This window comes from Ptychodera flava, chromosome 2 (genome assembly GCF_041260155.1).
Source record: "Ptychodera flava strain L36383 chromosome 2, AS_Pfla_20210202, whole genome shotgun sequence".
Lineage (NCBI taxonomy): Eukaryota > Metazoa > Hemichordata > Enteropneusta > Ptychoderidae > Ptychodera > Ptychodera flava.
In genome coordinates, this window is record NC_091929.1 from 36,582,260 (window position 1) to 36,599,528 (window position 17,269).

Below are 17,269 nucleotides of genomic sequence, written 5' to 3' on the forward strand. Positions count from 1 at the left end.
TATTCACCGATATTGCAGCACATCACAAAAATAAAAAGACATGTTAAATTTTCATAAACTATAGACAAGCTTAATGTATGTTCAATGTTATGTTTAACTTCTTGTGTCTTATGCATGGTTTTATGGTTGCGAACCAAAACCACTTAATGTTCTTGAACGTTGCTTTATTAAGCTGATTTATCATCGAAATATGCAATAATAACACGATTGGAACTAATGTGGGATAATTGGAACTTCATAATTTTCAATTTCTCAGAAATGATAGGTGCTTCGTAGTTTAATGTTGCAATTTTGCAAATTACTCATAAAAACAAGAGTGTAACGTAAAAAGAAAAGCAGATAAAGGTTACATTTTTAGATGAAATTGACATTACTTCACCATCCAATTATCCACAATTAGTTCCAATCGTATTTAATATATACGTACACACGGAAACGTTACATGAAAGGGGAAAAGTTGATATAATTAAGTAATAGGCCAGAGAATCAAGCACCTACATTATATTCGTTTACAAATGACAAGATACTAATGACACCAAGAATGGGTAGAGCCAACGAAACCGATATTATTGATAGAATCATGAATGCTGTCATCTGCGAACAAAATAAAAACAAACAGGTAACCTTGATTAAAACTACTGAAAATTAACGTTGTCATTAATGTAAAGAGCAGTTAATCAATACTATAGAAACATCATATTACTAAGTTAGTCACAATGCAATTACTTTAAATGTTATCATTGCCTGAATTTTATCTCTCAACTATCCCATGTTTGTATATAATATAATATAATAATTATGTTGTAAGCACATACAGTTTTAGAACACTCAAATTACATATACTCCGTTTTCCTTAATTGAATAGTCATTCTAGATAAAACACAATGAAAGGTTGCCGATGGTTTTTAGGTATGACAGTCTGCTAACGTTTGCAGAACATGCAAAGTTATTGCATGGCTTTTCTGATCTATCACTTGAGAGGGTCCTCGTCTTTCGAAAATCAAACATTTTATATTCCCCATAGCTTTAACACAGTAATGGCGGCAATTTTGAATTTGAAATATCGGTAAATCTTGGGTAATTTGTTTTTCTAGGACCAAACTTTGCACCGTCACACCCCCTTCCATTTTTCTTCTTGATTTTAAAAGCGAATGATTGAAAGATTCATTGAGGAAAGTTTAAGCTAAAGTCTTTCAATTACGAGGTGCATACTAGCTTCATGATTTTCATGGTTTTTTTTTCATTTTAAGACATAAAACATTAACAAGAGAACACTTATAACAAAGGAAACTTGTCGTTTCTCTGAGAATATTGTTGCATAGTTGTATCAGCCAAAGGAATCCCTTACCGTCGCTCTGGTCTTTTTGCATACAGATACCAGTCCAATAGAGCCAGATGCCGAAAACTGGAATTAAAATTACGTTAAAAAACATTTGAACATGTCTCTATCGATTACGAGCAACTTTGGACAGAAAGAAATGAATTGGTTACCTAAATGATATATGTATGTCAAAATGCTTGTTATTGTAGGCCAGACATTTTCTTCGTTGTCCATCGTCTATCGTATCATTATGTGACTATTAATTAAATAAATGAAGGAGAAAGGTATGTACGTACAATTTCAAAGCCTCACACATTATTTACTGCCGAATGAAAACAATGCACAAAAAAATTTTCAGTATTTTACTCGAGTACCCTGTTTGTGACCTTTTAGTTAGACAACGCTTCGAACTCATACCATATTATATTTCAGTCATCTGATAATCCATCGAGTTCCTTCAATTTTTAGAGCTTTAAAAAGTCTGTTTGTGACGTCTCAAGATCGCATGACTTAATATTTTGGTGTAAATAATTTCGACTGTATCTGCCCTAGGTTTAATATAGGAATCATTGAAAGTTTACTTTTACTAACATTTCTAATTTCTTATATAGAAAACAAGTTTAATAATGTTTGTGCATCTCGAGGGTTGAAATAGAAAACGCTGTACTTACTAAAATGCCACACCATATACCAGTGCCTAGGGCAGCAAATGTACATCCTATAAAAATTGAAATGATCCCGAGAATGACAGACAATCCTCCAAGAACGATTTGACAGATGCTTAACGCGGTGATAGCATGTTTTGGAAAGCCTTGCCTGGCCATATTGGTAGAAGATGACGATTGCTGTACGGGGTGGCGATGTATTACTCGCTGTTGGGGATAGTTTTGTGGCTGATACTGCTGCATCTCGATACAAAGCTGAAATGAACATACAATGTTCTTCGAATTAAGAAATGTTTAAAACTCTAAAACCTGACGATTCATCATCACGTGGTGTGGTAGACCTAAGTAATAATGTTACTCATTGGCCTTTCAGAAGTGACTTATTTCCTAATGAGGTCACGAGAAATGGTTCTACCTGTCGAAATTTTCGATGACGATATGACGAAAGCATTCGTTATCACTACTGGACAGCTTAGTTTCACAAAGGAACAAAGCCAAACACTTGACTTTTGAACTTTATCACAAACTCTTCCCCTTTGGTAACCCTAAGCACCCCTATCTTGACTGTTGCTACGCATGATATTAAATCCTTGATTTTCTGTTAGAATTAGCAGATATTCTGTGCATCATTATCGGTATAGGCCTATAACATTTCTCTCATCACTGATTTGTATTGCCGCAACGTAGAATAAATGACTTCTTCGATGAGGATAAATCTATTCACTGATGTGATTATAAATAAAGTACGAAGTACTTATCAGCTGAAAATTAAATAAATGTAAAAATGTCGTCACTGCCTTCCTGTTTTTGACCCTATCAATACGACATTCAATTGCCGTTTTGCTTGCCATATTTCTTCCCCGTGTACATTCTAGTGACTTCACATATCTATGTACTACTTCAACTTTTCATGATTGAAATATTATTTAGGCCTCATAGTACAACGCATCGACTCATTGGAGTCTGATTCTGTAAACGTTGTTAACCCCATAGATAATGACTGTTCATTGCCTGCTACTTTACCATGCAGAAGAGCTTGACACTGCTTCGTCATTGCGCGAATATTACGTGTGACCATAGCGAACGTTTCATTTTCCACATTTCTCCGTTTGATCAAAATGATGTGCGAATTATTTGTCTCGCTTTAGTGTCAACATCACATTTCATATAATAATCTCATTATCAGTCTTTGTTTAAACCTACCTGCTAAGTCCTGACACTGAGCTGTCCAGTTACTCGCCCACTATCACATCTGAAATCAAAGGCGGCAGGGGTACCTATCTTTATGGATATGTTTACATGCCAGGTAGAGCACTTATGTTGTTGGTTTTTAATTCTGTACTACACACTGTAAACAAAACGACGATGTTGGTTTTGACAGTCTCATAAAAATAGCTGTCTTTTCCGTTATTCAAGATGGCACATTTTCTTTATCACTAGTGAGATTGTTCTGGCACCCTATTAAACGTTATACAAACGAAACTTCTGGCAACCTAAAAAACTGAAACTAAATTTAGATTGTGACGTACCGTACCTTAAAACAACCTTCAAGACTTGACAGACTTTACTTGTTTCAAAAGATAAGGAACGCTGCCTTCATTAGTTGCTGTGCTTTTTACGTATGCCGAAGTTTCAAGGAGAGCATGCGTAGTACTCATTTCCCCAATGCATACGCGCTCTAACGCGCCCAAGACTACCGCAACTAGCGTAAAATAATGCTTCCTCTTGACGACATGTATATTGCTTCGGATCTTTTACTGAATTGGTGTAGACAGGAACTAAATGGTATGGCTTTTTCTGCAATTTTATGAGCACGTCTTTGCTATTTGAACGTCAAAAGCAGGAAGGCGAGACACTTTCGCTAGAAGAATACATAGCAAGAATTATTGTACGCGCCTTACAGTGTGATTTCTATCATTTAAATCGGAAGTAGCTTGCCTATATTCAACCGCTGAGACTTTGGTCATTGAAATGAGCCAACAAGACTCGCCTACTTTTTATCCACTGTCAATGACGACAGGGATTAGCGAAACTCTGAATTCCACGTCAACCACTGCCGAAATGAGATAACGAAAAATAAAACCGGCAAAAATTTGGTACTTGTTGTCGCCAATGCTTCATATGTATCTACATATTGTACAGAGGAACCTGCGCAATAAATAGTTTTATCAATCGACACATTGTCTGACGTCCTCTCAAATTGGTCATTTTTCTGGGAAATATATGGGCAACAAAATTTAAAAGTGACCGATTATTCCATTTTTGCACTGACTCATACTGACTTCGCATTACTATTTGTCGGTAAAATATTTTTTCATGGTGATTGTTTTGAGAGTTTCCGTGACGCAATGGTCAGCTGAGGTGGCGATACCCGAAAGAGATTCGACTTGCGGCCTTTTGTTTACACTTTGTACGAAAAACACAACCGTTTTTTTTATCCACTTCCCCAGATTGCATTAACTGCTGCTGTTGATGCTGCAGCTGTTGGGTCTGTAGGCGCTGAACTTGTTGGCGATAATGCTGTGGAAAAGTTCAGAGAAGATATCTTGCGATTTATCTCGGAACACAAACAGAACTTACAAATTTCATGCATGCAATACATTCAAGTTTTCATTCGTTAGCTCACAACAGGAAATAATATTCCTTGATGTAGTAATTTTAAATGGTGCAATATATCATAAAGAGAATATTGTCGACACTAAAACACCCATTAACAATCAGACACATTCGAGTTTCTACATAGAAAATCGTGTTACCCGACAGCAACCTTTAATGGCTTCATCAAAGGCGAAATCCTTAGATATGCTCGCACTTGTAACAACACTGACGACTTTGCTAAAAAGGTAGAATTCTTCAACTACTCGACAGAGAATACAAAAACAACGAAATCACTCAAATAAGAGCGGAAATAGACAACGGTATCCGAAATACACTAAGAAACCACACAGTGACTCAAAAAGAAATAACGAACACCCTTATTTTCAGCAAACACACAGCCCATACGTTATTATAAAAGATCTAAATGGAAGTCTTTTGGAACACCGGTTAGAGCTGGAAAAAGACACAACACTGAGGAATCTATTCTTAGAATCACCAATCATTGCTTACAAGAGGAACAAAAACTAAAAAGAGAAACACTAGTAAAAACAAAATTTACAGATGTAATAAACAAAAAAGAAACAAACTGGATCGCAAACGGATTTACAACGCGATATAAAAATTGATATTCTTGCTTCGCCACTTGAAGAAGAAGAACATTGCATTCACTTTTTAAAAAATCACAAACACATACTGAAGAAAGAATTTACTCTGCGACTTATAAATAAACAACACTCTGGTTTCGAAACACATGTGATAAAGGGCCACTCTATCAATTCTTGTAACACTGAAGGTCCGGCTGCGTCTCGCTATAAGCTTTCCCGACACAAACAAAACATTATCATACAAACTAAAATAAACTTCCATACACATATCCCAAATTTCATTGTCAATTGGCTTCGCATAGTTCTCTATGTCACTTCTGCGTATACTGGTTGCGCATAGGTCTCTACGTCACTTCCGCCTTTTTCCACAGGAAAAGCGAAGTTGTGGCGCTATCATCAAGTGAAAGTAAATAACTTAATGAGCCATGTTTTTATAGAACTAACGTTTAATCAACAGAAATTCTGAGGGAAACCTTACCTTTAGCTTTATTAACTTTAATTAACTTTAAAATTCGAGGACGTAGGATCCTTCACAGAAAATGAAGACCCTAAGACTGTTACTTTAGAACAAGATTGTAAAATCAAAAATTGAAACGTTCACACTTCTCCTATTGCTGCTGAAGAAGGGATTTGTGATTATTAAAATTCAAATCTCTTTTCATCGCAGAAAACAAAGTAATCGATATGACCACGGGAATTTTTATTTTGTTGGTAAGAACACGGCTGCATCATGTCGTCAAACCCTTCCTGTTTTTTATCCCTATCAATACAATATCCAAATTGTATATTTTGCTTGCCACACAGTTCGGCGATTTGTACGTTCTAGTTACTTCACATATCTATGTACTACTTCAAAATTTGCAACAATTGAAATACTACTTACACCTCATCGTACAGCGTATGGATTCATTGTAGTCAGATTTTGTTGTTAATCTTGTAGATAACGACTGCTTCATTGTACACTACTTTACGAGAACTGTTTGACCCTAGTTCGTCATTGGCGGAATATTGTGTGTGACCACGGCGAACTTTTTATTTTCCACAATTTTCCGTTTGATCAAAATGGCAGTTGCCTCACTTCGAAGCGTAAACATCACATTGCACATGCATCTTATTAAAACATTTTTGAAAACCTACCAGTTAGATCCAGACACTGAGCTGTCCAGTCACTCGCCCACTGTAACATTACGGGAACGCTAAATTAACTTAGAAATACCCCACTTCCCTACTTGGTTATCAGCTCTATGTCAACATTTGCAAACAGATTATCTTTTAGTGTAAGCAACACATTAGCACTGCCGGAACTACTTTCAGGATCATCATTTAACAGCAATTTGAATCCCTAGAAACATCTTTTTTGTTCTTATTTCATTGCTAAAGCGATGGGTGAGCAAGCGTGATTATACATAGATATCTCCTTTGGTATGAGTTACTACGTAGAAGTCAATTTTGGCAAGCCACAGTTTGCGCAGTTTCACTAAAAATTATCTTTAACAGATATGAACAAGAATACCTTCCTGAAACAATTCCATATGAAGATGTACCGCCAAGAACTTTTCACTGAAGGAAATTACCAGAGAGACAAAGCACGGCGAAATAAAATACTACTACACACTCAGTACATGAAAAAGCCGAATTGTGAAAGGGAGTTGAGACACGTGGACCTCTTGTAAAATGTCAAGGGGTAATTCAATTCTAATTATTTTACATATTTATCAAGTTGGTGTGACAAATCCTCACGTTCATGAATAAATAATAAATAAGAATTTTATTGTCAGAACTGAATTGATATCCCCCTGGTAAAATGAAGGGAGTTGCACTGTTGTGTACAAAACACGACATTTAACATCTCGAATAGCCCTATCTATCACTAATATTTAGTAACGATCGACATCACTATGCGAGAGATTTTCGCTGAGAAAATGCGTTGCAAGAACTAACATACTCTTATAGTCCCATTTCTATCATTGAAATCTTCATTAAGAGACTATTTAGGGGAAGCCCATATAAACGTCACCGTTTTCTTTTGCCTAACATATTGAAGTCAACTTTCAAAATTTTACTTCGCGACGTTTAACGATTATATTTGATGACCGTACACCTACCTTTTCTGACATACAAAGGTCAAGTTCTGTATACAAACAATATTTCTATTTCTTTTTTCTGTTTGTTCAAAAAAGTAGGTTATGAACACTTCTCATAATTTATCCAATACATCTTATCTACTAAACGATACGATTTCATGTTATTGATATATTGCTGACCGAAACACACAATGCTGTTCTACCAATCAGAAACCTTAGCTTTCCAGAGAAGGGAAATTGACATGTAGTCCGGGGTCAATGTCATTCCGTGTGTTTTGAGTGAAGATTTTTGCCAACCTAGCTCATTGATTTACTTAATGGCCAAGATTTTCAAAAAACATTGTACTTGGCATTTTTTCTGACAACTGTGATGGTCATTTCAAGGTCATTTCTTAAAATAAGAAAAATCATTTATTCTTAGCTATAAAAAGTTTTTATGTCCAATTTGCAACAAAATTATTTTTGGAAACATGCATTCTGTTATGGATTATTCCTTACAGTCATTAACACTTAAGTTTGTTGAAAAAAAACGGCTATTGCCTTAAGAATATATAGAACTACTTTACCAAAGGTCAATTAAAGGTCAATATGAAATGTCTAATTTTACCATATTTTAATCATCATATTGATTTTCCATATCTTAAACATCACATTGATTATCTTGTATACAATTTCAGATTCATAAAACTTATACAACAGTCTCAGGAAATCAGATGTGGATTCAGGGGGTCACCCTGTTTTTGAAATGCCAAATAGGGGTCGACATGGGCTCATACTTGCCTAAAATGCATCTTACGAGCAATAAATTTCATCATTGAGTTGCATTTAGGAGTGCGTTTCAGGCGCGTAACTTTAATAATAATAAGACATATTTTTGAGAGCCCCCCCCCAGCGTGAAACTTAAATATATGAGACATATATATCAGAGATATTTTTACGTTTAAAGATTTTCAACGTGCGCTTTTGGTGCGTTACTTTAAAATATCAAACATATTTTTCAGCACGCCCTTCATCCGCATGACTTTCATATATCACATATCAGAGATATCTGGATGTTTAATATTTTTCGGCGCGCCCTTAGGGTGCAGTATTTAATATCTCAGAGATATATGTCAGAAATATCTTGGTTTCTGTATATTGAAAGTCAGTTTTGCAATGTGTACTAATCATTATGAAATCTGCAGTTCATATGAATAACATGACAACTTCCTGATACTTTTCTGTTTCCTCTATTCAGTATAGAAAGCAATATGCACTAAAATTTCACAAATTTTACATTTGTCTTATAACAGTTCTGGAGATCTGGTTATGCATAAAAAGTGTGGAATATATTCACAGCTCATTCAAAATACTGTATTCAAACTTTAGAATTGACTTTTAAGGTCGCATCTTACAACTAACATGACAACCACCTTTATTTTACCTTTGTCGTGCACAGGGGTCACCCTGTTTTCAAAAGTTGGAATAGGGAGGTCAGTCACTTTTTGACACCCAGGCCGACCCCAGGCCGAAGACACTGACCGGTCCCTAACATTTCCGTCAAAGGTCAATGACTTTTAAGCCATAACTCTAATCTGAAGAAAGATTAGCTATAAAAGTAATACGATCACTCAATTCCATGTTCCCTACGTATTGCCAAATATTAGTCATGTACTTCTCCCAGGTTTAACACCGCTCCTTCAGCGAAAGAATTTTCCAACAAGGAAAAAAATTCGATATCTGCAGCAAGCATGGTAGTATTGTCATTACCTACATTTGCAGATGCAATCTCACACAATGGCTGTAAGTCTACATTTGTGTTTAAATTTTGCAATACATTTTCAACGTTTTTCAACCAACATCTTTTGTGATATTTAATATCAATGGCTCTAGCATCATTTGGATCTATTGCACCTCTGAGTCTGACTTTTAACAAGTTTGAATTCCCTTGGTTTACTGCTCTATGTAGTTTTCCCCCAGCATTGAATGGAGAGGACCCAAAGAAAACCTATATTGTTGACAGAAATAACACATGCTTTATGTACTAGCTGATGGTCTAGTGAAAGGAACTTTAGGTTCAGATGAACCAGCACTTTCCATGGAAGATGAGGCTTAACGTTGCTTTACCTAATAATACAGAGCTATCACCTTGCTCCAATGCTTTTTCCATAGCGCAATTTTGCTCTCTTGAGTCGACCTCTGTGGCAAGTATTTGCATAGTATTCCTATGCAAGCTAGCACCATAATCTCGAAGGGAAAAGAGAATCATCATCACTGAGTCTTGAACTTATTTTTGGAAAGACACTGTCGCCAAATTTACCTCTCTGATGAACAAACTCCAGCACTGTCTCATATGCAGTGGGATTTGACAGAAGCTTACCACTTGCTTCCTGACGTATCAGCCATAAAGAGAACGTTCTGGAACAGACTGTAAGTCTGTTTCAGAACGTCCTCTTTTCGGAGGGATGATATGTTTTTCCATACTGAAAATTTTGACGAAGTTACTTGCATGCAATGTCAGTTATGTGAAATGTTTATATGTGAAACGCAACCACTAAATGTTGACTATTCCGTGACAATAAAATATTTAGTAAAGAGCCTTTGGATGACGGTTTCTGAGAAACTACTAACACCGTATGCGACTTATCTCGTCGTCTTTAACCCTAAATAACCTACCGACTCCCTGTGTCTAAATAAAGGATCAACTCATTCATTTTCGTACTCGGCATCGATGTTTTGACAATGGGTGTCTGGTTATTAAAACATTGTCTGTACTGCAGTTGAATTTCAAAAGACACAGGTAATAGCCTATATTTCTCAGTGCGGCTGCGCAGAGGCTTAGTTTTGATGAATGGCTTCTACATACATGCCTATTTTGTTAGCAACGAGCCTCTAATCCCTGCTATTGTTACTAAGGAAACATCCAAATCGTTTTACATGACTTGGAGAGAAATGCGAGGAAAAGGGATGACTTACTCTTACTAAAAGTAAAGAGTACACTGCTAGCTGCACAGTAATCCAGTCTACACTAGTTAAATTCTGCGCAGAGGTCTGGATTTTACAACCTTGCAGAGCTGGTAATACTGCGGACGGCTTACGGTAATTTTGTTGAAATGCACAGAAATTGATAAAATAACGTCTATGATGTAGTTGTCAAGTGCAGTGCATATCAGAAACTGATCTGTGTCATTATGTAACACAGTGTATGGGAAACGATGTACAACTGCAACACAAGCAAATCCTTATAACTGTGTATAAATCCATATAAAACGGTAAAAAACAGATCCAATAATGCCTCAAACAAGGATTTTTAAATCTCTTATGAGCTGTTAAGTTCCCTTACACCAATGAAGGTATTATAAAGTAGTTTGGTCAATGATTATAGCCAATTTGTATGAACTACAATGCTTAATCAATGGAATTTGCTGAGTAATGAATGACCTTGAATTTGACCTTGACAAAGTGGAAAGAAAAAATGCCAACAATATTTTTTGGACTGTCCAGGAATTAAGGAACAAATGATATATGTTGACAAGAGTCTTCACGAAATGCACACGGAAGCCTAAATCACGACAAGTGACCCCGGACTTATGGGGCGTATCTGATAAAATGTGTTTGTTCGACAGACTATCTGTAGATTAGAAACCAATATAATTCTAAGTCCCTTATGAATGCATTACTACTGGCGTGAAAATGATTGGATTCCGTACAGCTATGTGCCCTATTTTTCGAATAGCACTAATACTAATCTACTTAGTAATCTAATGCAGCCAAATGACGTAAAAGTCAGAATGTTTACAGTTGCTTTTACACTGTATTTTATTCTGCAGTTGTATTCAATAAGTACAAAACAGCAATATACATAAACGTGAGTTACAGTAGTCAAAGTATAGTTAGATTGTTACAATGAATCACTTACCAACATGTTCACAAACCTATAGCGCTATATCAACTTGCTTTCAGCTCATTTGCATAAGAAATAAACTTTTCCGTACATACATGTTTTTAATAGAATAACTTGAGGCCTATGCGGACAACCTGAGTCTCGGTTACATACCTTGATTGAAAATTGGACATAATATTGCCCGTTGTTGCAACAGATAAAGGAAACTCTTATCAACTGCAGTCCAATCGTTGGGCATATCGGATAATAAAGTTACGTTTACTAGATACAAGTTTCAAAAGCTTGTGCTACAATGAAGACAATGACGTTGGCATTCACAAAGATAAGAAACTATATGACTTAAAGACTTTTTCTGAATATTTGTTGCTTTGTCGATGCTCTTAAAAAGGGTTAACATGCGTGTTATGAATGTGTAAAAAATAATCAAGGCAATAAATGCAAAAACAATTGTATTTGATGACGCGGTCACTACTCTCTCATGGCAGTCTAGCTCATGGGGAATATAATATGCATACCGAAGAAGTGATTTGCATATTGCAGACATCATGTCCCAGCATCTTTTTGGTAGACCTCTATTTTTTTATTTGGTGTAGATGGGCAGCAAACTCTTCCGGTATAAAATGTATGTCGTAGAGGTGGCGATTACAAGCCTGTGATTGCACATTTTGCAATGTTTTACCCACAACCAAAGCCCGTGTGTGGATTTATTGGTAACAGCATTGTGACCAAGCTCGTAGCGGATTTCTCGACTCGGGAAAGAAATTATAAAGTTAAATAGTAAAAGCCAGGTATCAGAAAAACTAACAACATGAACGACATATAATCATTTTAATTCCATGTACATCATTGAACGAAAATAATTTCAACAGACATCTCGTAGTCATCTCGTCAATCACAGCAGATGTTTCAAAGTCATGTAAATTCTACGCATTTGACTAATTTAATAATAGGGGTGTATTTTCATCATTAATGCCATACTCCGATGATGGTGCCGAAAGTAATTGGTCATACGAACTTGAATTTGCGCCCTGTACCGCAGCTATGTTAGGTGGTGGATGCTGTGGAGCAGAAGGCAACACCTGCTGGCCTTGCTGTTGTTGCAGTTGTCGTAGTGAATGCTGCAGTCCTTGAGACTGTGATTCTGGTAGCTGCAGCTGTTGCATGTCCATAATTGCTGTGGTGACGGCGCTTGTAGTGATGGGTGGTGTATTGATCCCGTTTGCCAAGACTGACGCGTTGTTTCGTGACAGTCCGGAGGTTGAACCCATTGCTGCAAGCTCGGATGTTGCAGTGGCTGGTCATGAAAAGGCATCATTGGTGATTGATAAGTTGTCCCTGGCATACCATATTGGTGATCACGTTGCAAATCCAAATTGTGTGGAATTGGGTTAAGAACCGCATAAGTATGTTTTTGCGTCATCCTGTCACAATCTGGAATGCAAAAGGAAATTAAATATTATGCGAACGCCTAGGCATTCAGTCAAACTAATTGGGAAATGATGCTTCCAGTAAAAGACGCTCACTTTAGTTGATGCGTTTTACAAGGTTCAATGATGAACACAGTGCCTTACTTTGTGTGACTTCTGTTTGATTTTCAGATGACGATCCACAGGGGTGACTTGCAAGTTGTATGCCTTCATTCAATGTTCCATCTCCTAGAATTTGCATTTCCAAGGGAACCCCGTACATAACCTGAATGATGACAATCAACAGTTATCCCGATTTATTTCCACCATGGTGGTCATTATTTTAACATATAGTAACCAGCACGCACACACACACGCGATCAGACACTAAAATCTCTCTCTCTCTCTCTCTCTCTCTCTCTCTCTCTCTCTCTCTCTCTCTCCCAATGTCTCTCGCTTATATGGTCGCTCGCTGCTTTCTTCGACGGGACTGACAATAAAACAGAGACGAGTTTGTTTAACAATGAGCTCTTCCGCTGCGTGTCTCCCTCGTACATTATTTCGGTTCTGTTTTCATTACACTCATGCTTGCCGCAATATTTATGCTAAGTATCGGTAAGAAAATGGGTAGGACGGGTAAACCAACCATCCCACTTACATAATTACCTACCTACCTAGCACCCTCCATACCTGTCTGACCACGTATGTGACCAACCTACCCATCCACCTAACCTATCTACCTACCTATCTACCCACCCGTCTACCTCTACAGACACACGCGCTCAAACACACAAACATTTCTGATATTTCAATTACACTGGCAGTACTCACGTTCTTTGGTCTGAAGCAGCAGACAAGTCTGCCACAGCAAGCAGCCGATATTGCGGCGACGGTGGCTTCGGAAATTGCTACTAGTACAAGGAAAACATCAACCACTATACGGCCACCCTGATAGTATATTAAAAAAGCAAATTTTGACTTGATGTCGCGATAAGTTAGCTACTATTACAGGATATTTGAACATTTATTAATACTCTCAGATTTTACTGCAATTTGCTCTGCTAATTTTTCTTGAACCGAGTTGCCTTTTTATAATAAAATCGAAAGTTTATTACTCCAGTGAAGCTAAATATTGAGCTCTGTCATTTTCAAGTGTCGGTTAGTTTTAGATTTTTTATTTGTTTTTCTGCTAACAAGATAGCCCTGTATTCTCCCTATTTCATTTGTTATATTAGAAGAATAGGTTAAATTTTCACAAGTATATTTCTGTCAAATGTTTAAATTAAATAGTTCCAAATAACGTTCTGCCGTAAAGACACACGAGATAAATATAAAAAGGTACATCATATCTGTGAAACATACTTATATTGGAAGAAGTCATTTTAGTTTTGATTTTAAATTCGCACGAAATGAACAAATGAGTAACACATGGACATGTCTTATTGTATCGTACAGCTTCTTTGTTAATTGTTATGTCCAAATTGCTACCACTTATATAAGACTATATTCATGAAAGTTGCTATATTACATGAATAAGATAAGCAAAAAATGTAATTACATAGACATACAAACGAAATTTAAATTCAGTACAAAGTTGACTCTTTAAAAAAGCGAACACCTACTGTAGAAGTGTAGGCATAAGCATCATTTTCCCCTGTGGTGGCCACAATACTGATGACACCAAGAACGGCCACGGATAGAGACGCCGATACTATCGATAGAACCATCGATGCTATAATCTGTGAACAAAATCAACATGTATTTCATTTTGCAGTAGTGAAAATTAACTTTGTCGCTGTTGTTAAGGGAATTCACCACATGACCATGCAAAGCAAAAATACACAAAGTCGTTGGTTGAAGTCGTTTGACGCAGTTTATAGTATATGACAAAATACTGTAGAGCACATGAAAGGGCACAAGTACACTACACTGTCGTCAAAGTCGTGAAAGAAAGATACATGAACTTGTGCTTAAGCAACAAAGAAGTGATATCAGGTGTTTCGACAGGCTGAGCACATCCGGCCCCACAATGTTGAACCTGCCAGAATATAGGAAGTAGACAGTCACAATTTACAGATATACATCACACTTTAACTTCATTAAATTTAATTAATTTCAAACCCCAAGGGACGAAACCAAATAGGATCATTATGGGTAATCTATACATGTAGACATCCAACATGAAATGAGGACGAATAGACGTAATCTTATACATTCCGGTAACCTTAGAACAAGATAAATTTTGAAACGTTCTCACTACTAGTATCTTGTCTCAATGTTATTGAAGGCTATTCAAATTATTAATTTTCTTTCTCTGGCAGAGAATAATTTTATCAATATAATTAAAGGGTACTTTTATTTTCTTAGTAAGAACAGGACTGAATGATGGTATCGCCCCGAGGGGAAACCCTTACCATAGCCCTGGTCTTTTTCCGTGCAGATACGAGTCCAATACAGCCACTAACTATAAACTAGAAATAATAATATAATAAGCAATTTTAATATACTTCTGTTCGATTACGAGCAACCTTTCATGGAAAGAAAAGGTTGTTTTAATCTGTCTCTTACTATTATCGGCTAAATACAGCGCTGTTGAAATTTTCAATCGCTTCTGGTTTATAATTATACATAAATGACTGAATTAAACTACAAAACTGAGTGAAGATTTTCCATGGTTTACATTTTAAAGTATGAGTTTATAGCGCCTCCTGTATGCTTGAGTGTGCAGACTGTTTACAAGTGTCTTAAAACGAATAATTCAAAGAATGTCTTTTGCACAATATGCTCAGAAATATATTTATAGATTTTTGTAAATTCAATAATTGAAATGGAGAACAACTATACTTACTAAAATACCACACCACATGCCAGCCCCTATGTAAGACAGCTGACATCCTATTACGAGTGTAACGATCCCTAAAATGACTGCCAATCCTCCAAGAACGATTTGACAGATACTTAACGCGATTATAGTGTGCTCTGGGAAGCTTTGCCTCGCCATGTTGCACGACCTTGACCATGGATAGTTTGCTTGCTGGTACTGCTGCATTTCGATAAAAATCTGAAATTTAACAAAAATGAAACGAATTTTCGAGCATATTAATATAGTTCGCAAGCCAAAGTTGCATCGATAGGGAGTATTTTGCAGGCATACATACGCATTATAGTATCAGTTGACCTTTCCACGAACGACTCATCAGTGGACCTGCAAAATCTTTTTAGGTATAGAAGAAAATAAGTCCGGTGTGTGTCAATATTTTACTTCGATTTTGAAACGGCGAATGTAAATAGAAACTACTCTGGCATGCTTCACAATAAAACTATTGTCAGCCATGATCAAAAACATAGATGTACCAGTGGTTCTATAAGAGCTCCTAAACTTGCACAAACCTAACGCGGATACAGAGAGCGTTCAGTTAATTAGAAAAAATCAGCGTTAAAACTTATTTAATAATGAAATACATGAAAATAATTACACGAGAATGGTAAACGTTTAAAATAGTGCTTTTAAAACTGCTTGAGAATAGCATTAGGCCTGGTCTTCGCCGAACCAACGTTGTCACTTGTCATTGTCTGCACCACTTCCATTTACCTAACCGATTAATCGCGCTATGTACAACCTTCCCCTACACTAAAGTCCCGGGCGCTCAATTTTAAAGTTGTCATGTGGACACGTTCTACCTGTCAAAGTTTTTAATGCAGAACTGACGAAAACAATCGTTATCATTACCGAAAGCGTTGGTTTTATACAGGAACTGAGCCTTACACGTGACCTTTGAAGTATGACACGAACTGTTTCCCCTTTTGTGACCCTGAAAATCTCCCTCTCAACTATGGATACGCATAACGTTGCATCTATGCTATATTCGAAGGACAACGTATTCGCTACGCGATTAAGACAATACTCGATATAGGCCTACAAGTTTTTGTTCATAGCAGAGCTACTTTTTGCCACGTCAACATGCCATATCTGCGATTCAAGATAAAGTTATTCGCTGACGCGATCCAAAGTCAAAAGAGGACACGCCTATCAATTGAAACTTTGATAAATAGTCAATGATACCATCGCCAAACTCTTCCTCTTTTTTCACTATCAATGCGATATTCAAATTGTGTATTTGCCATACAGGTCTTCGCTTTGAACATTCTATTTACTTACATACTATTTTAAAATTTACAGCAATTGAAATACATTAGTGGACTCCTCATGGATGGAGGTCATTGTTAATCCTATTGATAACGACTACTTCATGTACTGTACGCTATGTTACCAGGAAACTGAACTCTAGTTCGTCATTACCGGAATAATAAATGCGATCACACCGAACCTTTCATTTTCCACAATTTTCCGTTTAAAATCAAAATGATGTGTCTACTATTTGCCTCTCTTTGAATCATGAACATCACGCTTGATATAACTGTCTTAATATCAAGGTTTCTTGAGACTTACCTGTTAGATCCTGACACTGAGCTGTCCAGCTTTTCCCCACTGTCAAATGTGATATCAATGATCGCAGAGGTACCTATCTTTGTGGATATTTAGCATGCAAGGTAGAGCACTTATGTTGATGTGGTTTTAATTCAGCACTGTCTATTTAAACAAAATGATGGTGTTGGTTTTGATAACTTGATAGTAAACAGATACAAAGTATATCTTTTTATTCAAGATGGTGTTTTTTTCTTATACATGGTTCGAAAGTTCATTAA

At 36.6% G+C, this 17,269-nt stretch overlaps 2 protein-coding genes across 2 annotated transcripts in view; both read right to left on the minus strand.

The window, feature by feature from the left end:
- Positions 1-3,261, minus strand: part of LOC139119916 (uncharacterized) — a 20,437-nt gene extending 17,176 nt beyond the window's left edge. Inside the window, exons 1-4 of the mRNA XM_070683879.1 lie at positions 3,190-3,261; positions 1,993-2,241; positions 1,349-1,405; positions 499-594 (exon numbers count right to left, since the gene is read on the minus strand). Of these exons, the coding sequence (XP_070539980.1) occupies positions 499-594; positions 1,349-1,405; positions 1,993-2,229 (390 nt within the window). The 5' untranslated portion in view covers positions 2,230-2,241; positions 3,190-3,261. The remainder of the gene's footprint in view (positions 1-498; positions 595-1,348; positions 1,406-1,992; positions 2,242-3,189) is intronic.
- An 8,356-nt stretch (positions 3,262-11,617) lies between these two features.
- LOC139119927 (uncharacterized) lies at positions 11,618-17,100 on the minus strand. The gene is made up of 7 exons (XM_070683889.1): positions 17,013-17,100; positions 15,411-15,623; positions 14,977-15,033; positions 14,185-14,301; positions 13,394-13,510; positions 12,728-12,848; positions 11,618-12,587 (listed from the first exon to the last, which is right to left on the minus strand). The coding sequence occupies exons 2-7, from the start codon at positions 15,609-15,611 to the stop codon at positions 12,196-12,198; spliced, it is 1,005 nt and encodes a 334-aa protein (XP_070539990.1). The 5' UTR covers positions 15,612-15,623; positions 17,013-17,100; the 3' UTR covers positions 11,618-12,195.
- Between the last annotated feature and the right edge of the window lie 169 nt (positions 17,101-17,269).

Coding starts and splice junctions, on each gene's coding strand:
- LOC139119927 (XM_070683889.1), bottom strand. CDS start 15,611: ATGCAGCAGTACCAGCAAGCAAACTATCCATGGTCAAGGTCGTGCAAC. Junction 15,034..15,410: donor GCATGTGGTGTGGTATTTTA/GTAAGTATAGTT, acceptor TATTATTTCTAG/TTTATAGTTAGTGGCTGTAT. Junction 13,511..14,184: donor CTTATGCCTACACTTCTACA/GTAGGTGTTCGC, acceptor ATATACTATCAG/GGTGGCCGTATAGTGGTTGA.